The sequence below is a fragment of the Malaclemys terrapin genome, chromosome 2 (assembly GCF_027887155.1).
Source record: "Malaclemys terrapin pileata isolate rMalTer1 chromosome 2, rMalTer1.hap1, whole genome shotgun sequence".
Taxonomy (NCBI): domain Eukaryota; kingdom Metazoa; phylum Chordata; order Testudines; family Emydidae; genus Malaclemys; species Malaclemys terrapin.
The window spans coordinates 73,605,568-73,633,495 of record NC_071506.1 but is presented as its reverse complement, the minus strand read 5'-3'; the positions used below and the strand labels follow the sequence as shown (position 1 = coordinate 73,633,495).

Genomic DNA, 27,928 nt, shown 5'->3' with positions numbered 1-27,928 from the left:
GCTTGGTTCTTCCTTCACACACGTGTAAACCAAGAGTACATTACAATCAGTGGTGTAAGTGAGAGTAGAAATAAATCTCTTGTATATACAGTGAAATAAATTAAACATCATTTTTACTAAACTAAAATGACTACTAGTTCTTTTCTTCTACTAGTACTATCAGAAGTGGAATGAATAGTCAGCCACCAAGGCTTAGTTCACCCAACACGCATCTCTGGTTAACTCTTCATCACTTTGGTGAATTTCTAGCCTTCCCTCTGTTAGTCTCACTGGTATTCTGACGATAAGACAAAGTTTCCTTTTCTCTCTTACTATTACCTCAACAAGTCTGAACAATTCAATATGGCTTATGGCTCCAGGCTGCCAACCAGTGAATCCAAGCCACTACCATCCTTCAAGCGTAGCTTCTAACTTCCAGTGGAATCCTTCAAACATTAGACCCCCAACCAAAAGATGCACCTTGTGGTTCCTTGTGTTACTGTAGGAGATATAGCTGTAGGAATCTCTCCAATTTCTAATGCATCCCAAAGTAGGACACTCTTATATAACACCTTTTATTATGAGTTAATATTTCTTTTCTCTTTTATATAATTAAAAGCAATACTCTGTGAGCTGAAACTTGGCTTCTGAAGATGTTGTTTAGGATCAAGTCATTATTTTCATCTTTCTTCCTTTTAGGTGGTTTTGGTCTGCTTGACTCTTTTTAAAGTTGTAACTATTTAGAAAATTCACAGGTTTTCAGTTTTTTAATTTTGCAATCATTTGACTAAAACATGGCCTCCGTTTAAAATAACATTTGTCAAGTGACTAGCCTAGAAGGCGAATGATCTGATTTGCCTTTGATATTCCTAGAAATGTAAACAGTTGAGATATTTTAAAGTGATTCTAGCATATAAGCAGTAACTTTTGTATATACTTTTTTCCTAATAACAAATCTTTGTTAATATTCTGAATGAGGGACCAAAGTAAACTCTTTTTGAACATGTAGTGGCTAATATAGTTGTAAGAGGTAGCAGGATTTTATTAATTTTAAAATCAATAGAAGTTGTGGGGCAATGGCTTGTCCCCGCATGATGATCTGAAAATTTACCTCCAAGTATCAGAAACTGAGAGAGGAGGCTGAAACCTGCTATGTTTCTAGATGATTCAATGAAGTTAATATATAAAAATCACACACTGATCAGTGACCCTGGACTTGACTGGTCTCTGCAGATTTCAGCTTCCTGCATCAACAGGGGTTACTGGACCCTAGGAGGGATCCACCCCTTTGGAATGTAGAGAAATTTTGGAGGTTCCACCTTAGGGAGGAAGCTTGTATGCTGGCCAGCTGCATATCCGCCCTCCCGCTCAACGGAGTCGGATGAGCCCTTTATGCCACCATGGCTCAGTTCACCCAGACTTTCTGCCAGGAGATACCTGGGTTATGCAGCAGCCAGCATAACCCAGGGTGAACTGAGCCTTCTCACCTCCTGACAGTACCTGTGTGCAAAGCAGGGTAGTTTATTAATTAAGGGCAACCTTCATTGTCATTTATTCAGCATTTGTTAGAAGCCAAACCCATGTTTTAACATAGTTCTGGGTATTTTTCTTGTAAAATCTGGAATGAGAAATTATGGACACTATGATAAAGTGACTGTACTGTGCTTTCTAAACACTGATGCCTCTCTCCTTTTCCCCCCCACCCCAACTCTGAGCAGCATGCTTGACAGTGCAGGCCGGCTAGACGAAGAGCACAGACTGATCGCCAGGTATGCAGCGAGACTGGCAGCAGAGACTACTGCATCCGTAAGTGGTTTTAATTGGGGGATGGTAAAAGTTTCCTTTTGCTCTTGTTTCTGAAGTGCAAGGGCTTGTCACGATCAGAAAATTTATATCTGACAACCTTGATGGTTCACAGATTATTTTATTGGAGGATATTGTTATGTAATAAAGAACAAGAATGCTTTCTTGCAGCTACGTTAACCATGTAGAGTATATATATTAACCTAGTGATGTTTAAACAATTCAAACTAAGGAAACTAACTGACTGCCCTCACCCACCATTATTCTACCATCTCCAAATCCAAAAACAGGAAGACAATTTGGGACCCCTGAATTCAAACTGGATTGGAAAATATTGCCTAGATTAACATTGGTTATAGGTTAGCGATTTACTTTAAAGGTAAAAACTGAGATGGTGAATCTCTTTCATTCCTTAGCTCAAACACCAGAGCCTTAAGTGCTGAGTATTTTAATTAGTGATCTTGGACAGGATGACTATAATGACCCATTGCATTAGCCTTGGCTCTCCTTTTCATTTCAGAGCAATGATTATACTACTCTGTGAATCACAGGATAGAAAGGGATGACAGGCTAAAAACTTACTATATTCAGAATTAAGACATTGAAGTAGGAACCTAATTGAAGTATATAAAATCTTAAATGGCATAACTAAGGTCAACCCAGTTACTTTTTTCCCATCTCAGCGCATTTGATAGAACAAAGAAGCATAAATGAAAGTTAAATGAAAAGTAGCTCTGTACAGAATGTCAGGAAGCACATTTTCACTCTTGAGATATATACTGTGGGGTCAGCTAAAAGAGCCAAATAAGGCAAGGTTATTCATGTTAAAACTGTGGGTCAAATTTAAATCAGGTGAAGGCAGTTGAGCTGCTGTGGAGATGAATTTGGCCCATGTTTTTTTTGCCATCTATCGTATAAGACTTCACAACATTGAAGGAGGGGGGCAGCAGGAAGGAATGCACACAGTCTGATCATCTCACTATCCATTGCCTGACAATCAGTCACTGTTGGATTCAGAATGCAGCTCCACTCAAATTTAAGGCAACCTCTCATCTGTAACTGATTCATCTTATTGCTGAAGGAGGGTAATTCTTTAGGCAATCAAAATGCCCTGCTAATTATGTGTGTGGATGGAAAACCCTTCCTGAAGACTGAAATGTCATCTGTATCTGTCTGTTTGAGTTTTCTATACAGCAGCTATCATCATGGCATCTTAGTGCTATGAATCCCTACGGAGCCAGAGTATTTACACACACAAGAAACAGATGTGCTTTGGATGGATATGCTAAACTTTCCCCTTCCCACCAATATACCACATTTTCTATGTCTTTTAAATATACACTACAAAGGAGAAAGCAAAGAAAGGCCTTCTGTGAACAGGAGCTCTCAGAAAAAATGTGGCAACCACAAAGTCTGAAGCTCACTTTAGCAGCCAAATGGAAGATAAAAAACCTCTGAGAGACATTGCTAAGGCTGGACATGCAGGACTAAAGGGCCCAGTTATTTCTGTCTCAGCTGTACAGTATATCAGTGCATTTGTTAGGTCTCCTTCTTGGATGTGCTGCAGTTTTCCTTGATGGATAGAATATTAGTGGGGAAATATACATGTAATTAAAACTAAAGTTTTAAAATTCAGTAAGTAACTAAAACCAGAAATGTGTTTTCCCTAGGTGTTATGTGGAACAGAGTCTAGACAGAAGAGGAATATATTTCCTTTTTGAGGGCTAAATCTGCCAAGCACTGTAGAAGAGATGCTCAAGATTAGGCCCCATGTGTCAAAGTTTACACTTCAGATCATTCTTAAAGTGAGAGACAGTCCCATTTGCAGTAGCTGAGGGCACTAACTCAGATGATCAATTTTTAAATCTTTATCTGTACACCATGGAGGACAAAACAATTACACCGCTACCTCGATATAACACCACCCAATATAACACAAATTCGGATATAACGCGGTAAAGCAGTGCTCCGGGGGGGCGGGGCTGCGCACTCGGGTGGATCAAAGCAAGTGCGATATAATGCGGTTTCACCTATAACACGGTAAGATTTTTTGGCTCCCGAGGATAGCGTTATATTGAGGTAGAGGTGTACTTAGATGTCTTTCTTAATTAGGATACTTCCAATGGTTGTATTAATCCCTGCCCTGCATCACTGTATAAAATATCTTTAATAAATACAGTGACTTTTGGTTATTGCTGGCAAACACAACAAAGGGAGTACTCCAACAAATCTGTAGTGAGATTGGTTTGAAATCCCCTAATTGGAAAATGGTTCTGTTGTACATTAAACGCTATGGAACAGCTCTTCTGCAAGTGTCAGTAGAAGGTGTATCAGAAATTCAGTCACATGAACCATGCACTGAACTGCAGTCTGAATGAAAAGTGGATGATGAATGAGGATTTAACATGGAGAAATCTGCTATGCTTTCAAGGAATTAAAGGTTCTTGGGACAAGTGGAAAGCAAATGTTTTTTCCTTTATTTGGGAGGTGAAGTGGGATGAATTTTTGTCTTCATTTTTATTTGAGTGGAAATTCCTTTTTTCTCATGTTGCAAGTCTCAATAGCCTTGTCTACAGCATAATAATTAGGAGCCGTATTATAGCAACTGCCAGTAACAGTGCAGCTTCATCAGTGCGAAGCCACTGCTGCAGATAGGGTCAGGCATTTTTATCAGTGTTTCCTGGAAAGCTCCGTGGAGCAAGTTGGAATGACATGGTGGTAAACATTCAAGCATTGTCTAGCTTAGTGCTTACACTGTTGTTACTATTGTGCTGTTTCACCATTGGTGGAACATGCTGTAATATGGATACTTGTTTAATTTTATTTATTTATTTATTTATTTATTTTTGTAGTGTAGAGGGCCCAGGTCCTCAATGGCATTGAGGCTCCGGGGTGTCTAAATAATACCTTTGAGGATCTGGGCTGACAAATCTAACATAATGCTGTCGGCAAGCAGATTTCATTGAACAACCGTTGATCACACTTTTAGGTGCGGATGAGTGCATGGACATTTTTAATAATGCAGCCAAACTCTCTCTCAGCAGCAGCAGCAGCAGGGTCAGCAGAGAGGTGCCTCAGATATCTCTTTCACCATTGACGCAAATAAGCAACAAAGACAGCTGATTGCAGAACTTGAAAACAAGAACCGGTAAGAGTCTCCAGAAAATGCCTGCCTTTGTTTAGTACCACACAATGTACATCTGTTTGTTTTTAACATTTCTTCTCGCTTGTTTTTGTCTATGTGCTCTCTCTAGATCTAGATCTATCTATTTATCAGGATGGGAGACTGGTTGTCTAAATAGCCAGTACTAATATACTTGTGGCAAAATTGTGGTGAGCCACTCTGAAGGCATTACAGAATCAGCCTGTGTTTTGAAAAGTACATGGTTACATGCTGTGGGGTTAAAAATAAAAACCCCATTCTGATTCTAAAACCAAAAAATCTTTGGTGCCCTGTTTCTATTTATAGAGAAGAAAATAAAAATCTCCAAAACACAATCTGTGTGTGATAAATAAAAGAAGCGGTGATTGTAAAAACAAAAAAAAACCTAGCAGAAAATTAGGCTTTTCATACAGACATAGCTGAAATTGGGAGACTAACAATGGGAAGTCTTTGGAATTAGGGGCCAGATACCCAATTGGAGTAAGTCAGCCTAGTTTCATTGATTTTAGTGGAGCTACATTGATTTACACCAGCTGAGGATCTGGCCCTGTATGTCAGACCCACAATCACTGAACAGTAACTTGTGTCGTCATGCAGAGCTTTGTTCTATGTTCTCTGCTTTTACTGTTGGATAGATAAGGATGGGCCAAAAACAGATGCCTTTCTATCGCAGACTTCTGCAATACCTTCTGTCACTGTAGTATAATTCCACCAGCTCTAGAGTTAATTTAGCTTTCATAGCTCAAGTCTGCTTTCTGAGTACTGTATCTGATGCCCACCAAAGTGTAATGAAGAAAGAGTCTGTCATTAGCATCAATAAGCTTCACCCCTCTTCAGCAAAGCTCTGCAGTTCTGTTAGCACTCTTATACATCGATTCCGTTCTAGTAAATCCTATTAAATGTACTTTCCCCTGAAGAGCTGCTGTCTCTCAGATCCATAGTTAAATTAAAAGCATTTTTAAAAGTGCAAACAGTGTGTGCCTGATTGATGTAGAAGACAGGACAGATATTATTCTAGTTTCTATTGATTTCATGTGGAGTATAGAATATTCACATGAGAGAATGAGGGTGAGGAATTCGTTAGTTGAGCCAAACAGGATCTATGTCCCTGCTTTCTACAGAGAGCATCTGAAATTCAGGCTCTAATTTTATGGTCTGTTTTATGAAGGTCTTGCAGAAATGCTCCTTTTCTATGACTATAGCAAACATCAGCAAATCTGTTCCAGTGATGACTGTTTCACTAAAGCTGAGATGTTCTGGTGTTTGGAGCCTAATCATGGTATCCTTATTGGTTCAGAGCTACAAACAGTCCTTATTCTAATAGTGATGTTTTAGGCTGGTTCTATGGAAATGCACTGACCTTTAGTCTTTTACTTACTATCCTCCCCCAAGAGAAATCTTACAGGAGATCCAGAGGCTGCGGCTTGAACATGAGCAGGCATCTCAGCCCACACCAGAGAAGGCACAACAGAACCCCACTCTCCTCGCAGAGCTCCGACTCCTGAGGTAGGTGTATATGCCATGAAGAATTCCTGGAAACAGATTTATGTAGATAAGGGTAAATACATAAAATATTCCTGTTCCATCATTGTTCTTTTTTTTTTTAAATGAACAATGTAATTTTGTTTCTGTTTAATTTAGATTCAGTATAGGCCTTGACTGTGAACACAATGAAGTATATGCTTAAAATTTCACATATGAGTAGTCCCGTTTACTACTCATGTACCTAAAATTAAGCATGTGTGTAAGTGATGTCAGATCAGGTATTTAGGTTATAAGCTCTTTGGGAACAGGAACCATGTCTTGCCCCAATATGTATAAATAACACCGTATCGTAATCATGTGGGGGGGAAATGATGCTATTTCAGAACAAATACTTCTACCAACAAAAAAAAAAAAAAAAAAAACACCTTTTTGGGCCAGATCCTCAGGCTCCCTTAGAGCCATGGAGCATCCTATAGGGTGAGAGCTAGGAATGGAATGGCCCTTTTGCAAGGTTCCATTGGTCATTTTTGCTTCAACGACCGAGAAACTCTTGGCTGTTTCAGCTACAAAAACAGTTGACCAGATTGTCACAGTGGTCAGCTTTGGTATAAACACCATCCAAAGTGAATGTACCAATCCTGAAGAGCACAGTGTGAGAGCCAGACTGAACATGAGAATAATGAGAATAATTTAAAACTAGTTCCTGTATACAGAGAATAGAGTATGTATAAGTGCTTCCTCTCCAGTTAAAACTTTCATATTACCTTTTCAATAGAGTAGATTTTAGAGCCCACAAGATAAGAGAGGATTTCCTTGCAGCTTTCCTTCATGCAATAACCTGTTGCTGGTACCATTTGACAGCCACCTGATATCTGAAGGAAATCTTAGGATGAAACTGTGCAGAAAAATCTTTGTTTACAGATGCTGTATGATTTTAATTTTTTAGCCTCTTTTACCCTAAAAATAAATCTTTGTTTTGCTAATAATTACATTTGCAATATAATCTTAAGATAATCTAGTTGGAAACAGAAATGCTTTCTTCTTATGACTGATTTGCCTCTGTAATGATGCTAGATACCTAGTGTAGTAGCCTAGAGAATTACCTTCTGCTGCTGGGCAAGTGACATTCAGCACAAGCTTCAGAAATAAGAATTGAATGTCATCAGAATATACTATTCATGTAGCTCCTATGCATCATGCCTAAAATCTATTGTAAACATGTTTAAATTATATTAATTTACTATCAGTTGACAAATCAAGTTCATTTTAATTTTTTTTTAAATCCAGCGATTGATGTAGCATTAGCAGTTTAATTCTATTGAATTTTGCAGCACAGATTTAAAACATAATAGCCTAGTTTAAATTTCCTGACATTGGATGGCCTTAAGGCACCAATACTGGGTTCTGTCAACTGAGATATCTTCCCTGTTTTAATATATTGTGTCAGAGTAATCAGATAACTTTAAATCTGTGTGTCAATACTGCTTTGCATGTGTTCAGATTAATGCTCATCAGCTAAGAGTAAAAAGGGTTTCCTTTAACTGTTTGTGCAATTTTGGCAAAATCCCAAATTCCAGTACATTAAACAAGATATTGGGTGAGACCTTTAGCTAGTATAAATCAGCAGAACTGCAAGGTAGTCAGTGGAGCTTGCAGTGATTTACTCCAGCTAAGGATGTAGCCCATTGACTTTGGAACTTGGAGCAATTATGGTTTGGGACAATTTGGGTTTTATAACATCAAGAAATGTTGGAGTTTTGCAGATTTGTAGAACACATCTAACGTCCCTTGCAGTGATTTTCTGCCTTATGTTTATACTTTTTGCATTTGATCTCCACACTTAAGACATATCTCTGGCCACCTGTCTGTTTACCCACAGCTGAATTTTACATGACCCTCAATTTTTCAATGAAACCATTCTCCAGAATATTTAGCGTTAGATTCTTTTCTGGTTTTGAGGAATTCCCAATTTCTTCTGGTATAAATGAGAGCAGAATTTGACCCTTGATCATTTATTTCTGTCCATTATTAAATTGTGAGGATAAAGTTTCAAAACTAAGGATACGTCTGCACTAGATTTCTTTTATCTGGAGTTAATTGATTGCCAGTTACTTAAGATACTTAACTTTTGTAAATGCCAGCATGGACACTCCCCAGCTTATTAACTGGCAGTACCATGTGGGGAGTATTTGCATTAGCCTACACAAATGTAACTCAAGATAACTGTCAATCAACTAACTCTAGGTATAAAAAGTTTAGTGTAGACATATATCCTGAGGTGTGCCCATAAAATATGCATACAAACACAGTTAACTGCAATGCAGGTGTTCCTGAAGCAATGAATTATGAAAATGTAGCCCTTACAATCTACAAAATAGCACAGATAGCAGAAAATATAGATCAGTTCACTAAGAATGGAAGTTCTCTTTTCCCTACACCCACAACACATGCCCAATTAGGGTTGGTACTGTTTCATTTATTCAGATGCCTCAATATGGGACTTGCATATAATCCACCTTCTCATGACAGGATATAGAATTAACTTCATTTCTAAGCACAGCTCCAGAGTGCAGTTGATGAAATGCGCATGAAAAGGGTATGTCAAGTGATAGCATACAAAACATAATGCTTCTCTCCCTGTGCAATGAATCTAAAAACCAACATGAGTAGACACTGAGACCTTTTCTAGGATATGCCAGTTTGAATTAGGTGGATAACTTCTCTTGTTTTTGTTTGTAATCTCTTAAAACCACTTTCCTTTCCGCAATTCACAGCTTTTCCAACCATTAGATACTCAGGGGAAAATCCAAGCACAGGAAATTTCAAGTAGAAAATATATGAATCTTCTAGAAGAATAAACAAAGCCTTGGTATGTTAGGGCCAAATCTACTCGTATTGGTGAGCAATAACTCATGCCCATAGAAGTCAATGGTGCTGTTTGTGTGAGTAACTTCTTCATTGTGGTTAAAGGGCTCACAGTCTGGCTTTTAATATCCAGGAAATATATTTAACATTGCTGACTTCTACCTTCCTCAATTTTGGAGAAGTAGGACAAAAACACCAATTTACATGCATTAAATACCATCTTTCATTATGTTTTTTTTATATAGATATGATATAAAAATATAGTCGAAAGAGTGTATAAAATATCACCTAATCTAAAATATGACTTTTTAAAATAATATTGTCAATGATATTGTAACTTGCAGGGGGCAGCAGCTACAGGTTAAATATGACAGCGACCTCCCCAAAATCTGATTATGTAGATACCATAGGCCTTGTACTTGTACAGAATCAAAATCTGCTCCATGTTACATGGGCTTAAGGCTGGAGTAACCTCATCAACATGCATGGAGTTACTCAGGATTTACACGGTCATAAATGAGCATAGAATGTGGCTTGCAGCATCAAAAGCTATTTTCAAAAGAATTAAAACTGAAAACATGTAATAGCTTGGACTCCAGCCTCTGAAAAGCCACATCTCTCTGCTGTTCTGGCTGAATTTCTGAATTCTCTTGGGCTTTCCCATCTCTACTTGTCCAGTGTCAATAATCCTGCCAGACTCTCATGTCCTGAAGTCATCTCCTAACATTCTCCCAAATGCAAGCTAACTTGTGTGAATCTGAAAAATTCTTCCTCATTTGGTGTTTGGGGAGAGAGTGTCAGTACTTATTTTACCCCAGCCAACATACTGAGCCCTTTGTATGCTCTTAACTTGAAGGAACTTCCTAGTTTCTCAATCTCCCCTGATTTCTGGGCATTATATTGAATTCAGAGAATGTGTTCACTTTCCAATAGCCTAATATACTCTCCACAGTTGACCTGAAAAAATGATGCAGTTCAGAAATTGTAAAGCTGACTCTATGAAGTATTAGCTCTGATCCTAACTTATTTTTCAGACAGCGGAAGGATGAGCTCGAACAGAGGATGTCTGCTCTCCAGGAAAGTCGGAGAGAGCTGATGGTACAGTTAGAAGGCCTCATGAAACTACTGAAGGTAAGGTGCTCCACTTGAAAGTCAAAGGAAATGGACAGGGGCCAGTCAAGGAGTGTCACATAGGAAAGAGAGATTCATCATATTAATAAAATACTACAGAACTTGAATATTTCTTCCTACAAAAGCTTTGTTTCCCATCAATTTTCTCTCTTAGCTTTTCCACTCTAAAACATAGGTTTTCAGGATCAATAATGTACCCAATTGATACTGTTCCTGTATTAACACCATATCTTTGTTGTCATCCTACCACTAAATGAATTGGACAACACTTGAAAGCAGTATAGTAGACTAAGTATTACTGCAAAATAATTGAAATTCACTTGAATATGCAAACAAAGCCCACTGTGGTGCAGTACTACCTTGCTAATTAGTGAGAAGAGATCCAACAATGCTGGTCGATCAGGTTCTGGAGCAGCCATACAAAGATCATTACAACAAAGGTTTTCATGACATGCTCAGTTTCTGGTTTATTTATAGTTTGCTCTGCTGAAAACATATTGAATATAGAAAAGGTGGATGTATAGAAGGCAACACAATAATTAATCCCTAGTGGTAAATAGCTACGCCAACACTGTATAGCCTCCTATCCTGGCTGATGGTACAGAGCTAGTTTTTCTAGTTCCTTTAGATTTGTTCCTTTCATTAGTCATTCTATCCAATGAAGCCATTTGACAAGGCAGCCCCTCTGACTATAGGACTTTGGAAGGATCTTCTTAACAGTACTTGGTCCTTTTCACTAAAAAGGAAAAAAATCCCATGTAAAATACACTAAGAAAGAAAGCACTTTCCTGAAGGATACCATTTCAAAAATGCAGACAGCAATATACAAATGTATTTCTAAGACTATAAAGGAAAGCTGAAAAATGCCTTTTTACCTTCCCAAGTTGCAAAAGGGGCATTATCCTTCTGGCCCTTTAAATCCTGCATGACCCATCAGAGCTAGCACACTATTGAAAATGGGCCTTCCCAGCAGGGAAATAGGCCCCCTCAAAGTGGTGGAGTTTTCCCTTCAGCCAGGGACATGTTAGACGTATATTTCCTTCTTCAAGAAAAACACAAACTTCTGTGGAAGAGAATGGGCAGGGAGATGGAGAGGAACTGGTGTGGAATGTACAGTCTCCAATACGGATGCCCTTTGCGCTGAAGTATCAGTATTATGGTTGTCTAGAACTGAGTTTTGGCCCAAGGGTCATGCTCTGTCTTGAGTTATGGGGGTGGTCAGCCTCAGGGCATTTTTCAGATACAAAGAAGTTGTACTATAATTAGAATGGGGAGGATGACTAGCCACTCTAAGTAGAGTATGACCCCAATGTGCTTCATTGCAGACAATCTAGGGAGTTTTTGGGACCATGTGCCCTATGGTAATTGATGGCTCCTCAATCTTCCCTGACCCCGGGGAGGTGGGGTCCTGTCCCTGAGGGATGAGAAGCCCTGAGAGGGAGGTCAGTCCTGCCCCTGGAGGCCGAGGGCCTCAGGGGCTATTGGAGAGTGAGCCCACCACTCACTCATCCTATAGTGGTTCCTGTCCCATGGGGCTGACCCAGCTCCCTGCTCTGGCCCATTGGCTCTCACCACAGCATGCAGAGGGACCCTTCCCCCATGACACACCACCTTGCCCCCTACCTGCCTGTCGGCTCTTTGGGGTGGGGGGGTTTCCCCAACGATCAGGGGTCTGTGCAAGTGCACCAGGCCCGTGTTAGTTAATCCAGGACTTCTAATCTTGTTCCCAAGTTTGCATTTATTTTTCTCTTCTTCACTTAAATCCTGGCTAATCTAACTCTGATGATCCAATTTTTCTTTAGGAGGAAGAACTGAAACAGGGAGTAAGTTATTTACCTTATTGTAGGTCTCACTAACTCTTCAATGGGGCTACGATTCCATGGTTTATATTATTCCTTCTGCTTGAAATGTGTGCTCATGCCTTGGACTGAGGATAATGATAATGTGTTGCACTTCTTTAGCATGTTTTATCTGAGCCTTTCAAAGCACTTTACACAATTAAACTTCACAGTCCCCCCTGGGAAGTAAGCAATGGCTTGATAGAATATTTTTCTCACTCCTGTAAAGCTACATCTACGCTATGAGCTAGAGGTGTGATTCCCAGCTCACATAGACATACATGCACTAGCTCTCAATTGAGCTAGCACCCTAAAAATAGCAGCGTAGCTGTGGTAATAGAGGCAGTGGTAATGGCAGCGTGGGGTAGCCACCCCAAGTACAAACCTGCCTGAACCTCATGAGTACATACTTCGGACAGCTAGCCTGTGCCACCACTGCCCATGCTAGCTGGGAATCACGCCTCTAACTTGTAGTGTAGACATAGCCTAGATGAGGCCACTTTAGGGGTGAAAAGCAACAACTGTTTAACTGCATACAACCATAGTACACCACAACTTAGAACAGGGAGTGAAGAACACCACCACCATTCGTAGCCCTTTGAAATTACCGAGGTAAATTCAGTAAGCAGAATATAATTACTTGAGTTGTAATTAACCCTGGATAATGGATTTGGAATCCCTAGTCATTCAGAAAGTGCCAGGGGATTTTCCTGTCCGCAAGCAGTCCGGATCTTGGTTTTACATCTTCAAAAAATGGCACTGGCAGCAGCAGCCGAGTGCCCCTTCAGAACAATAACTTCACTGTCAAAGCAGTGCGAGAGTCTATATTAATAGTATTGACTTTTGGAAGATTAAATTGTTTTGTAGCCTCTTCTAGAATTAAAATGAACAGTGTGGAGGCTTAGATTAAAAAATATCCCTGATCTGCCCAGACAGCAATCCCGTTTAAAAGGGGAGTGTAATGAGGAATATTTCATTGTAACACAATAACGTTGAGCCCCTCAATTTCAACAAAAGAGGTCAGTGCTCAGTGCAGTAAACAGTCTGATGCACACTGGCTATGGTAGGAGGGTTCGCCATGCACCAGATTGTTTGTTGCTGGTGCTCAGCCTTGTTAGACTAACAGTTTTGCTACATTTTGGGACAGAGAATGAATCTGTTGCAGCAAGACAGTCCTGATTGTAGTCCAGAGGGGAAGACCTATCAGAAGACCCCTCTGAGTAGGTCTATTGATTTTTAATTTTGCCTAATAATGTTAATGGCTTTTCTCTGAAAATTAGATACCCTAGAAGTGAACAGGGTTTTTTTTTAAAAAAGCATCGTACAAAAATAGTCTTTTTATTGTGTTTAATAAAATCTGTGTTGAGGATATTACAATATGTTTTTGCTTTCTACAGTGTAATATTTAGGTCCTTTTAACACTAAATGAACTATTAGAATGGCAGGTGATTATGCTAATTCTTTATTTATTTACACGAGTTCTCATCATTTCCATAAAATGTTCCCCATTGATCTCTTTCATAGGCTATTTACAGATGTAGGGCTAAACTCATCCCTGGAGTAACTCAATTGGAATTAATGGTCTAGATAAGTTTCTAGGGCTTATGTACTTTCCATTTCTATATTGCCACAATGACGCTTCCTCCCAGAAGGGTAATGAAGTGATCACATATGTATTGTTTTCCTAGTTGTCATGTTATAATGTAACAGTATTATTTTCCTGGGCAGACTTTCCTGCTATGTGAGCTAGTTTCAGCTCCAGCAGAGGGAGCAATGGACTACAGATTCAATAAAAACAGTGTTCACTTCAAATGTATTATACTGAGTTATGCATAACACTAGGTAACATAAACCATTTTCCAGTCTAACAAGGGATAATTAAAATCCTTACCACTTTGATCTAAGTATGATGAGCTAAATCGGGTACATGAAGGTCTCATAAAAGGCACTTGGATGCTGACAGCTGCAATCAGTTAACAAATGAAGGCTGAAGCCTTCTGTCACCTCAGTGATAGTGGCAGCTTTCCACAAACTCCCCTGTCAACATGCCTCAATCCTGAACTTGTGGGTCTAACTAGGGATTAAAAGAAGTTCAGTCCTTGGCCTTTACGCTGAGACTACAAGCAAGTCAGTCACTTAGCATCAGTTGTAAGCATAGTTTTTCAGACATTTACCATCTGTCTCTTGCGAACTAGACTAAGACCACTAACCGCATTTCACATATGCCACTAGACAGACATCCAATGGTAACAACATTCAGTTGCCACGGATCTGGGCTGAATTTGATCTAGCAACGTAGAATATAAAAAATAGCTGCAATCTTTTAAATCATACAGTCTCTGTGGGTTTAACTTTCTGTGGGTTGATTTTGTCCAATATTACCCAAATAGTTAAAAGAAAAAAAAATCTTATCTACATAGTAGACGGGAACCCCAAATACCTAAAGTTTCTCATGACTTGCAAAGGTCTTGTTCCAGAAAATAAAAGTTACCGTTAACAGTGCATTATTTACCATGCATACCAGATCAGTATAGCGATTATAGTATGTACTTAAAAATGTTGAGCACTAGTGTATAGTTCTTCTTTGAGTATATGTCCCTATGAGTGCTCCACCATAGGATGTGCATGCACTCTTGATCAGAGATTGCAAAGTAGTGCTCCTGAGCAGAACAACACCCCGTGCTCCACACAAGGGGATATAGGCAGGCACGAGCCTGCCACCACTCAGTTCTTTCTTGACCACCTGTGGCTCAAGACAGAGCCTTTGCTGTTAGCTGTTTCAGCTTCCCGCCTTTTTTTCACCTTGTGAAAGTCTTTATTCATTATTTTTGTTTCTTAGTTATTTATTTTATTTTATTTTTGAGCTCCCGGAGGAGAGTTTTCCACCTTCTACTTCTGTACCTTTGTTTGTGCTGGAGCACAATTTGTTATGCCTAAGACCCCAGTGTTTAGATTCTGCCAGACTTGCCACAGGCCTTTTCACCACAGTGATGGATATTCAACTTTGGGGGACTCAAAGTGCAAGGTCTGTCTGGGATTTAAAGGCAGGTCCAAAAGAGAAAGGGAGGCTAAACTAAAACTCCTCTTAATGAAATGTTCCCTAGCACCAATGGAGTCCCCTATTCATTGGCCTCAACATCACAGGCCACTTCAGTCACCCATCCAGCTTCATTTGTGACCATGGACATGAAGACCTCAAAAAGGAAGAAGCACACCTACCCCACCAGAGAAATGAAGAAAAGGGGTAGATCATCCCATAAAGACCCACACTCGGGAGACCTCCCATCCCTTAAAGAGTACTGAAGGGGCTCCAGCTTAGTCTGGCACCAAAGTGTCGATACCATGTGAGAAGCCTCATCTGGATAAGCACTCTACCGGACAATCTAATGCAGCAGCATGGCCTGATCCTCCATGGCACCATGATACACATAGGGCCACTGTGCATCCCTCGGTACTGACTGCTTACTCAAGCTCTGAAGTAAGACAGGACCTTGCTTCAGTCCTGCAGCAGTCTCCATCTCACTGGTCCACAATTTCACCTCCGGTAGCGACTCAAGCCTTGACTATAGGCTATCACAGCCCTCCGGCTCCTTCCAGGTTTCTGTCATCTGAAGCTCTCATCGTTTCAGAGGAGCCTGAATCTCCATTGTAGTATAGATCTGTCAGAGCCCCCTCAGTGGTACTCTCAAGGCACCTTCACCTGAAACCTGACCCCCTCACTGGTCATGATACCTCAGGCACTTAGCTGGTCATGATGCTTCAGGTACTTAGCTCAGGAAACAAATTATCAGACTCTGAGATCTCGGTACAGGAATCCATCCCAGTACCGTACCATCCAGCTCCCAGGATTCCCTCTACTGAGGAGGATTCTAGAGAATCTGCCAGTCCCAGGGACTATGACTAGTAGGGACCCATTCACTATCCCTCCCAATGGCATCCTTGGAGTCAGTTTGATGACCAATTTTATAGGATGCCAAAAGGAAATTACAGGCAGCCACCAGTACCACCCATATGTGCAGAGTCACTAAGACTCTGGAACTGGTGCGTTTCCCATTGAATAGACGTATCAGCGGTCAATCTGCTAGGCCTTCAGAATACAATTGCAGACTCCCTGAGCAGATGCTTCTGGCAAGACCATGAATGGTAGCTCAAAGACTCTGTCTTTCACAGCATCTGTCAGACCTGGGCTCTACCACAAGTAGATCTCTTTGCCACCCCGAATAATTCCAAATATCACCTGATTTGCTCCAGGGGAGGTTACATCCTCTGTGTTCTGGGAGTATCATTTTCAGAAAGAATGAAGGGCCAACCTGTTTCTATGCAGCATGTGTCAAAGTGAGATTCAGGTTGTATTTTGAACTGTTATGGAAGAACTGGGATACACAGTGACAGCACATTCCACTAGAGCTCAATCCACATCTCTGGCTCTACTAAAAGACATTCCTATAGCAGAAATCTGCAGGACTGTGATTTGGTCTTTGAGTCATACCTTTGCCAAGCATTATGCCATCTTACCAGCTTCCAGAGATGACACTTCCTCTGGTGATGCAGTTCTGCAAACGGTGTCTTGATTTACCTCCCCAGTACCCACTTCCTCTGTGAATTACTGCTTGGAAGTCTCCTATGGTAGAGCACCCACAGGGACATGTGCTCGAAGAAGGAGGAGGGGTTACTTACCTTACAGTAACTTGAGTTATTCATGATGCTTTTGTCCTTATGGGTGCTTCACCTCTTGCCCTCCTTCCCCTCTGCTGTGGAGTCTCTGGCTTCATGCTGAGAAGGAACTGAGTGGCAGTGGGCTTGCTATATATCCCGTATATCCCCTCATTTGGAGCACGGGGTGTTCTGCGTAAGTACAGGCCCACAAATACTACTTTGCAGTGTCCAATTCAGAGTGCATGGGTGGAGTGGAGACAACAGGGAGGCAGTTTGCTGCTCTCTGGTGTTTTGTCCGATCTGCTCTGGGCATGGCCCCAGTGGAGTTTAGAGAACCACCAGGCTACTCTAAATTCTGCTAGCTGGTAACAGTCCCCAGGGGACTGGTTATGCCAAGTCTGCACCAGCTGAAAACTGCCCTGGTCTGGCAGAATTCTCAGCTGGCCAGATCCAGCTATTTTTGCATCCCTTTGCACTAAAAGAATGAGACAGAAGGGGCCAGAAAGCAGGAGAGCATTGGTCCCTATGTGTTCAAATTTCCCCTCGCTATTATTTAAGTGTCCTAAAAGTTTTCACTCTGAAAGAAAATATTAAAATTATACTAGCCATCTCTTATCAGAAATGAGTGTCTCACATAAAGGTAACTTTCCCTTGAAAGTCCTGCTTCAAACCTCTCAGGTAACTTCTTCTGCCAAGCTTATTGTAGTGTCAACTTCCATAGCATTATTTTTCAGCAGTGGCAGTGTCCCTTTAAAAAAAAGTATCCTGATCAATTTGTTGGAGGTTAACTGGCAATAACAATGCTGCTTCTCTTCTGATCAGACCTATTTCAGTAGGTGCGAGGTAGGCATGGTTAGGGCCAAAATCTATAAAACAAAAGTTGGCTTACAAATCTAGAAAAAGAAAAGTAGACCAATTTTATAAATGGTTGTTGCTGCCTTTTTTGGCATGCAGTTAGCAATATCTGATCTTCATCTCTGAGGAAACAGTCACCAGAACATTGAAGGCATGTGGCACTGAAGGGGCTAAGGAATCCAACTGAAATTTTTTAAATTGATTGTTACTGCTGGGGATAAATAAATTGAGGGTGGGGAAATCTCACTAGAGATAATGTAATTTTTCACTGAAAACTAACACACATGAGCACTGGTTCCTGTTTAGTGGCACTCATGTTATCTTAGTCATAGGCCTCTGCTGAACCAATTCCTAATCATGCTAAATAGTGTGTGGTTTGTTTGGATGCTTTTCTTATGTTGACATATATTCCCAGGAACTGTCAGGCAGTAAAGGAAAGGTGCATTAATTCACGGTGTGTCTCCTGGTATCACTCACACAGCTCCACTTTTTAAAATTATTGTTCTTCAACGTATGCTTGAATTTCAGTTAAATGATACTAACTCTCAGGTGCTAACAGCATGACATTTTATATGACTGGTGTTAAAACATTTTAACTTCCATCCACTGGACCCATAACAGGAATTTAAATTGCCTATCTGAACAGTACTTTGGGAGAGGCTGAGTATATCCTGTGGAGTGAACAATTTGATAGTGAATGATTTAGTGGTGGCTAAATAGCTCACAAACCAAGAAGAAAAGCACAAATCTGTACTATTTGTTGGGAGGGTAAGATTTTATTTCACTAATAGGTTTAATTTACATTCCAAAACTTGATTGCATGGATGCCTTCTTGTAACAGTGGTTGAGGTGTAAGAGCACAAACTTGATTAGATAACATGGAAATATTACACCCCCAGGAGTAGCTTCAACTCCTTACCCAGACTGAAACTTGTCTTAGTGCCAGCATCCCTCCACTTCCTATAGACTGCAAGAGTTATCTTCCTAAGAATGTCTGAATATTGCCAACACTCTTAATTCTTTCACGGAAAAAAGTCCCAGACCTTAGATGTAAAGACAAGAAATATCTTCTTTAAATCTTTATATCCAACCCAGCCTGCCATGTTTCAGGATCACCTTCTAATCTATCTTTCCTACATACTACATCTTTACCATGGGTTGCCATAGCTGTTTCCTAACAAGAAGTTGGGTGCAATAGATTTCCATCAACTGACTTAATATTACCCTATTTTTCTGCATAACTGCATGATACCAGCTGAGGTTTCACTCAGCCAAGCTAAGGAATGGAATGAAGATGACGATTGCTGAGTGTTTTCTCTTGTAAAGACCTATTTAACCACTTGTTCTTATTTTCCAGACTCAAGGAGCAGGCTCCCCTCGATCTTCACCCAGTCACACTATCAGCCGACCTATTCCTATGCCAATCAGGTCTGCGTCTGCCTGCTCCACCCCAACCCATACACCTCAGGACTCTCTGACGGGCGTGGGAGGAGACGTGCAAGAAGCTTTTGCGCAAAGTAAGTTGCATTGTTAAGTTATTATTAGTTACTCAGAGAGCATATGCAAGTGTCAGGTGGGGAACTAAGGCACAGGGAGGAGAAGTGACTTGCACAAGGTTATCCAGCTGTTCAGTGACCGAGCCAGGAACAGAACCCAGATCCCCTGAGTCCTATTCCAATGCTCTATCCATTGCAACTCAATCTGTTTGCCATAAAATAAAGACTTGTTATTGACCATTGCAAGTTGGTTCAACAAGCTGGGCTTTGGGGGGATGGGAGAGTGATGTGAGAGGGAGGGAGTATTGTGCTGCTTCTCCTAAGAACTGACGGACTTTTCCATTGTGTCTGATGTTTACCAGAGCACTGCCATCGGCTGCAGTGCACTTTTCATTCTCCTTCCGTGCTGTTCGTCACATTGCAAAAGGATGGCAGGTCCATCCTTTGCTCACTGATTGTTTGCTTTGAAGTTCTAAAATCACAGATTAAATAATAGGCAAAATATAAAAGAAAGTAAATAGTTTGTTGTGACCTGAACATGGAAATATCCCCTCCGCCCAGGGAATTACTCTCTTTCCCAAATGCTTGCATCCCTGCAATTTCCTTATTTCTTTTCCTTGAACACAAAGGGCCAAATTTTGCTCTCAATTACACCATTGCAAATTGGAATGTCAGTGGAGTCCCCCAGGATATACCCTGCTGTAACTGAGAACATAATTTGCCCTCCTGGGCTCAATTCTGCCCACCCTTGCAACTTCCATTCGTTTCTGTGGGAATTGCATCTATGAATTTGATGACAAGATTGAGCCCTAAGTGCAATCAAGGTTTTCCCTTTAAAGAACTAGTTAATTCTCATGTTAAACCCTGTCCAGCTAGAGGATTGTTCCTTGTCCCATGGCACCAGGTTGCTCAACGTGTATTCTGTGAGAAATGAACACACAGTGTGAAATTTTCCACTTTCAGCCTAAAAAAAAAAATGAGGAAGACGTACAGACATAGACCACTCTCTTAAAGAGTGGTTTCTTTCAGAACTTGGACAAAGAGAGATAATTTAGTAGCTACAATAAAATACATGGGCTGCCTCAGTCAACTGCTTTTAGTTACAGCAATGTGTTCTGCTAGTGACATGGCAATGTAAAAGTATATTCTCATATGTATAATGATCACACTTAAAAACAACAACCTTTGGTATATACAGAATTTATGCTCAGTATTTATCTTATTCTAGTTGTATATGGCAAATCTGGGCAGTTTTTAAGCAAACCGTTGTACTGTCAGAATTCTTTTAAGTTGCCCATAGTGAAGGCACTCCATGGAATAGAGCACTAGCTTTCCTATATTTTCTCCTCTTAGAGAATAGATGTAAAAGTCTGTATAGATGTGAAGCTGAGAAGGCATTATAACTCTTCTCAGAAATGTGTGTGTGTGTGAGAGAGAGAGAGAGAGAGAGGCTTTGAGTTACTTTCCTGCAGTCATTTTCTTCAGGAGAATTTATGACTTGAGATCAACAATTTTAAGGGCTGTCAGTTTAAAAGACATTCCAGATGCCAAATCCTGCTAGTTTCCATGCATCATCCCCACTGAAGTTAGCTAGGATTTTAAGGATTGGATCTATTTATATATAGTTTGTTCAACTACACCAGGATATGAGTTTGGGACTCTGTGATAGCATAGGCTGGGAGCACACTATACCAGCCATGTCAGCCCTGAGGCTGAAGTATTGCACTTTGTGCTCTAATAACCTTCCCTGATTGATGCTTAAGGCAGTACTGAGGAGTTCTGCAGGAAACAACATCTAGACCCTCCTGTATTGGAAAGAGGGTCACAGCAGCACAGGGCTGTTGATGGAGGAGGTAGTGGCTTTCAGGGTAGACAGAAGTTTGCTGTGAGTGGGGAGTAGGAGAAGGGAACAAAGGAGGCTACTCAGTCTTGGCTGGGACGCAGCCAGCTCCAGGAAGGGAATTGGGGTCCTGGTGGTTCCTACCTGCTCAGCAGCTGCTGTATCCCCTCTGAGTCCCCTCTCACCTCCATCCCCAGGTGTGCAGGAGTTGGGGGAGGGGCAGAATCCCCACCGATATTTCCATGCTGGCTCCCACTGTTCTCTCCCCCCCCTTCCAGTTCCACTGATCCTGCTGGGTTGTTTTTTTTTTTTTAATGGGAGTCAGTTATGGAAAATACAAGCAGACTCCTGAGCTCCAAAAGATACCATGAAGGGGTGGGAAAGGAAAATCCATATAAGTTCTAATGAAATCAACCATGTTTCTTCAACAATGACCATATTTATACAATAAGAGTCATTAAACAGAGCCGCGGAAATTTAGGGAGAAATAACTTCAGTCCACTTCCCCCAGACATTTCATCTATTAGCCCTGGTCTCCTAGTGTCACCACACAAATGTGAGTTTGATTGTAATTAATAACTTCCAAGTTTCTGGCATTGTGAATAAATGAAGCATGATGTTGAGCTGCTGCTGCATGCAGCGTAAGAAAACGAAGCTGTTCTGCATATCAGTTTTGCATGTGTCCCTTTGGAAGGACTTGACTCCTTGAAATTATTATGTTGGCAACTTAGTATAAGGTTAAAACTACTTCAGACACAAAGCCATAATTTGTCCTTTGAGAAAAATCTTAGCTTTGTGGTTTTTTTTCTTTTTCCTGCCTCAGGCACAAGACGAAATTTAAGAAATGACTTGCTAGTGGCAGCAGATTCAATTACCAATACCATGTCTTCTCTGGTGAAAGAGCTAAACTCAGGTGCGTGAGGCTTAAGAGCGTGATCACGGTACAGTCATTTAACATATATTTAAAAATAAATAAAAGGGAGCTGAGGAAAAAACACCTAAATGGAGTTCTGGATATTTTTGTATTTTATGGAAAGAAAACCTAAAAGTGGTAATTTTGAAAGCTACAGACATCCAGGTGCAATTAAAGCTTAGAATTTTTTTTCAGAATATAACATTTTGGTGCATCTGTAAATACTATCATATGTAATTATTTTTAAAAAGGTGTCAGTAGCACAACAATGCGCCTGTATCCTGATGTGCAATATTCAAGTTCTCCTGAGTCTAGATTTCTAGCTGTGCCAAATGGCATATACTGTGGTGTCCTTTTTAGCAACATATGCAAATGTCTGTAGAGGCTCTATTATGCTGTACCACCACAGAAACAAGAGGTGGCGCTGCAAATAGAGAGAGAACATATGGCCACAGCATCCATGTTGCCCAGGGCCGGTGCAAGGATATTTTGCGCCCTACGTGAAACTTCCACCTTGCACCTCCCACCCCCACCCCTCCCTGTGGAGCATTGCTTATTATAAACTTTCAAAAATGAATACTGCATAATATGGCACTGTTCATTAGAATTAATACATATTCAGCTTGAAAATTTATTAATTTCATTATTTAGACTACATATTTAATGAAAATAAATGAATAATCTGACGGTGTGGGGCTGGCTAGATTGGGGCAGGGGGGTGCGGCAGGGGTTGGCTGGAGACGGGGGAGTGTAGGGCTGGCTGGCTTCGGGTAGGGCAGGGGATGCAGAGCTGGTTGGAGATGGGGTGCGGGGTTGGCTGGAGACGGGAGGTATGGGGCTGGCTGGCTTCGGGGAGGGGGGTGCTGCAGGGGTTGGATGGAGGTGGGGGTGCGGGGCTGGCTGCAGGCAGGGTGGCGGGTACCAGGGCCATCCCTAGATATTCTGGGGCCCTACGCAGCCCTCCCCCCCCCCCCGCGGGATGGGGGGGTGCCCCAGCCTCCATGGGGGAGGCGGCAGCGGGGGGGAGCCCAGCTTCCGTGGGTGGGTAGGCCTCCGAGGGGTCGGGGCTGGCTTGGGGGGCAGGGTGGAACCACCCCCCAGCACTCACCGGCGGCGTGCCTGGGGCCAGGTCTCTGTACTTCCTGCTGCCAGTGAGGGCAGCCCCGGCCCTACTGCAGAGCTCAGGGGACTGGGGGCAGGGTGGGGCTGAGCAGGGGCGGGGCCCTGGGACAGAGCCAGAGCAGCAGGGAGCAGCGCAGCTCCCCCGGAGGCCGGAGGAGGAATGACATCACTTCCCGGCCGGCCAGCTGGAGCTGCTCAAAGCCGCAGCGCACCCTCGCACAGCGGCGGGAAGAGGTTTACACATTTAGCTGACGCTGGGTGAGCATCCCAGACATTTTGGGCACCGCTTTTTGGCGCCCTCAAATCTTGGCGCCCTAGGCGGCTGCCTAGTTTGCCTAGTGGATGCACCGGCCCTGATGTTGCCTGAAACATACTGGTGTATTCACAATTGAGAGATACTGGAATTCTAACTTGGAGAAACAGGAGACTATTTAGATAAATGAACCAAGCCTACTAGCACATGTGAAAATTAAATGTAGCCATAATCACCTTTTGTGGCTCACAGAGATGGGCAGCGAGACGGAGAGTAATGTGGATTCTGAGTTTGGACGGACTCATTTTGATGATCTTGTTCCATCACCGACTTCTGAAAAGGCTTTTCTTGCACAAATCCATGCCCGGAAGCCAGGATATATTCACAGTGCAGCTGCCACTGGCACCATTCGCAGTGACATGTGGGTACCTTCTCTATTTTTTTTTAATTCATTTTGTATTGAAATTATGATAAGAATGTGCATCTACATATTTCCCCCCAGTAATAGAACTAAATCTAACCGGGGGGAGGCTCTTTGCCGATACAATAATAATGAGCTCTCTAAGCTAAAGGAGTCGGGGCAAGAAGTGATCAGTTGATACTCTTGATTCCAATCCGAGACTTTTGTGAGCCCATAATAAGAAGTGACCTTACTGGCTTTCCGTAAGGAAATTCAGGAGCTGAGCCTTTTTATTTGTGAAGTTTTGCTAGAGTACGGCTGGCACATGTTAATGATTTAACACAGAGCTGGCTGAAAGATGACAATTCTGTTTTACGACAACTTTCAAGGTTTCAACATTTGTTTTTGTTGCAATGTGGAACGAAAACAAAGCCTTTCAAAGGTTTTCACAAGTTAGAGTTGTATTGAAACTTCCATTTTCAGATCAAAAGAGTCTCTTTCTCTGTCTCACCCATCCCATCTAAACCTTCTTTGAAATCAGTATGTCTTCAAGAAATGTTTTGGTGTCAATGAAATGGCATGTTTCATCAGAAACTTTTCAATGAACTCTAATTTAGGGCCCGATCCAAAATCGACTGACGTCAATGGGAGTCTTTCCATTGACTCCAGTAGGCTTTGGATCAGATCCTTAGAGCCAAATCTTACTCTCAAGGAAGCTTTTGAGAATTTTTGTCATTGACTTCAATGGAAGCATGATTGGACTGTAAATGCACATTTAGTAGGGCATGTCCCTTAATCTCTTTCCTGGGTCCTAAATCACTGCAGAAATGGGACTTGAGGAAGAGCTGCAAAAATAAAAATAACTTCAAGAAAATGTACCTGGAGTTGAAAACACAGATCCTGCTTTCCTCTCGGTTTTCATTAAAATAGGGAAGTTCTTTTAACATTGAATGTAATTCGTCTTAGGAGGCTATTTATTAATAATTGTCTTTAGGGTTACAGAAGATGGAGACCCCTACGTTAGAGCAGATGATGAGAACTATGAAAATGACTCTGTCCACCAGCTGGAAAATGAGCTCAAGATGGAGGAATATCTGAAACAAAAGCTGCAGGATGAAGCCTACCAGGTAAGAAAGGAACCCACCGAATAGTCCCTTGGCTTAAAAAGGATATTGTGCTGCAGTAGCCCACCATCTGCAATTTCTTGTCAGTGGCTGGTGCTTCCAGATTTTAAAACTCCAGATTCTCAAAACTCTCCCCTCTCATGCCTCCCCTAGACAGATAGATAGTTCTCACACACAAAGTGCTCAGAAAGAGCTCATCAATTGACTTGCTTAAGGCTGACATTAACCTTCACAAGGTCATTAGCTAATCCTTCATAATTGCCACTGCCAATCAATTTCTACCAAGCCACTCACACAAGAATGCTTTGTATTGGAGAGACGGTATTGTATGTTGAGCTCAGTTTTTTGTTTAATAATGTAAAGCATCTATGATGTTCTCTCCATGTTAGGGGACGGGAGCCACTTAACCAGTCCTTTTAAAATAGGATGTTTTTGCCATAATCTGGGATGGGGGAAAGGGTCTGGAGTGGGTCACATGATATCTCAAAGCTCCAACTGCTGCATCTGGTGAAATAGGGCAGTGAGGACTCAGCCTGGGAGACTTGGCTTGTGAATAAGTGACCTGGTGATTAGCAAAGTGCACCTGTAGCTTCAAGAGCCGCAAGGGGTTTCAAGCCAACTGGCCCTGCACGTTTGGACTCTCAAATTGCCTGCCTAGTAAATGATGTGCACGTTTGCTTGGTGCAAGAGATCAGTGCCTGTTTTAAGTTACTCCTCCTCTGATCATCCAGATGTAAAAATCTGAGTGAGACAGAGTTTAAAATGTCTATTGGCTCACATCAAGGTTGCCATTGGTTTTGAATTTCAGGTGACTATCATAGTTTTTACATAAATCTGCTGTACAAGACTATGGTAGCTCACAGAAAGTCATTTCATTGTGCTGGTCTTTGAGGACACAATGACATTTCGTCCTCATCCTTGCTATGCAACATCTCAATATGGCAACAATGGGCAACACCTCAATGTTGTGCCAGTGTTTTTACCCAAGATAACAAAAGGTGGCAGTCCTTAGGTTTCTGCTGAATAAGTGGAACTGCTACTCCTGAGTTAGAACAAGGAAAGCAATGATTTATTATGTAGCAGGAACATCTTAACAATGACATCGGCCAAGCATTATGTCATTAATTTCTCTTCTTCTACTGACACTCCATTTTTTCAATAAAGGGAACAGTGTAATGATCTGACTATAGAGGTCAGTGCAGGATCAGAGCCAATATTAGTATCCTACAGCACAGCTCAATTAACAAATACATGTTTTTAAATTTACATGAATAGTCACACTGATTACAATGGGACTACGCAAATGCATAAAATTAAGTGGGGGGGAGGCTGCAGAATTACAGCCATTATTTGTGAGGCGGGAGAGAGAAATTTTGGTAGATACCTTTCAGTATTGTTGCTTCCTCCAAAGTTGACTTTTCTGCTGTAGTCCAAAATAACCCCAGAAAGACAACGTGTTAAACCCTGTCCCCATTGAAGTCAATGGAAAACTTCACTGGGGCAGGATTTCACAAAGGGTGACTATTACACCTGGCTTGTTTCCACTTGGGGAAAAAATAGAAATTTAAAACAGGAAAGAACAAACTTTTTCTAAAATGATTAAATTGGGTGATCTGAAATGTTCATCCCAGAAGAATTCAGTCTATTAACTTTTCCTGAGGAAACTTAATACTTTTCCTCTAAGCTGTAGAGTTCTACTCAGAAATTATTTGATAACAGAAAACATTTGTTTTCTAGAAAACAAACACTAGAAAACATTTTCAATTGATGGCTATGGCTTCTAGTATGCAAACCTTCAATTGTGTTAGTAGCCCTTACTAACATGAATGGTGCCATTGGGACTACTTGAGTAAGAGCTGCTAGGATGAATAAGAGTTAGCAAGGTTATGTCCTTTTGAGTCACTAGAACATCTGATGTGGCCTTGGCTCTCTTCTCTGATTTGGATTTAATGCATAGTATTTCATTATTCGAGATCTTTTTCCACTGATATCCCTGGATAGTCTTTAAAATCAAAGACCATAGAGCTAGTTTTAACTTTATTTGTAAAGAAAGAAGAAAAAGCCAGTAAATTTATTTTTCAGGTGTTCCAGGGAGTGGTGGTGGGAAGAATTGTGTAGTTTGAATCCAACCTCTAGAATTTAATATGGTATTTCTTACTGATCATGTTCATAAAAGTTTCCCATTTGACTAGATAGCCTAAAACAAATGATGGCTGTAGTTGCTCTCATAATACAACTATCAACTGAAAAAATCTGATAAGAAAATTACTGCTACTAGGCTTACAGTATCCTTTGTTGGTTCAAGAATGATATTACATGTATTTCTCTGTCTCACTATATGTAAAAGCAGTAGTTTTAGATGGACATGTAGACTTATTATTGCATAGGAGATGATGGCACAGTACCCAGTGTTTTTGGTCTGTGTGACCTTCAAGCAAGCTTTTGCAAATGAAACTCTGAGACACTAGAATGAAACCAGATTGTCAGCAAAGAGAGTGCTTTTCTGCTATGTGGCAGCAGCAAAAGGCATGGTACATGAGAGAGTCTGTGACAAGAAGCCTCAAAAGCCTCATCTTTTTCCGCTTCCTCTTAAGCATGTAGCAAATAACAAGTGTTATCAGGAGGAACACATTTAATGCACAAACCTAAACGCTAACAGCGCTTACCCTCCCATGTCAGTTAGCAGATATGGTCTTATAGTTTCTTGCTGAATGTATTGTACGAGACAGTTTTCCTTAGTCTTATTTCCTGTCCCCATTATTTTCTCTCTTATTTCCTCTCTTGTGCATGGCTTTATTCCAAATAATACACTGGCCTGGCTGCTCACTGGCTTAACTTGTCATCTTCTTGTTTTATGTCCTTTGTTATCTACAGGTCAGTTTGCAAGGTTGAGTGCAATATCCTTCTATCACTCTCCTCTCATGTAAGTATTACCTTAATATAGGAGAATCTTTTCAACTGGTAACTTGTAATTCAGATACACTGCGCCTTCTACTTCATGTGCA

At 41.2% G+C, this 27,928-nt stretch overlaps 1 protein-coding gene across 18 annotated transcripts in view; it reads left to right on the top strand.

The window, feature by feature from the left end:
• The window catches only part of DTNA (dystrobrevin alpha), a 287,362-nt gene that overhangs the window by 248,777 nt on the left and 10,657 nt on the right, over positions 1-27,928 (top strand). For 8 of the 18 annotated variants that reach the window (XM_054017111.1, XM_054017102.1, XM_054017107.1 and 5 more), the window contains 9 exons: positions 1,698-1,785; positions 4,824-4,930; positions 6,338-6,451; positions 10,330-10,426; positions 12,229-12,249; positions 19,133-19,292; positions 21,935-22,024; positions 23,652-23,820; positions 24,794-24,926. In XM_054017111.1, coding sequence (XP_053873086.1) covers positions 1,698-1,785; positions 4,824-4,930; positions 6,338-6,451; positions 10,330-10,426; positions 12,229-12,249; positions 19,133-19,292; positions 21,935-22,024; positions 23,652-23,820; positions 24,794-24,926 — 979 coding nt within the window. Of the gene's footprint in view, positions 1-1,697; positions 1,786-4,823; positions 4,931-6,337; positions 6,452-10,329; positions 10,427-12,228; positions 12,250-19,132; positions 19,293-21,934; positions 22,025-23,651; positions 23,821-24,793; positions 24,927-27,797; positions 27,847-27,928 lie in introns of all 18 variants that reach the window. The other 10 variants (XM_054017105.1, XM_054017116.1, XM_054017113.1 and 7 more) reach the window with 4 other exon arrangements.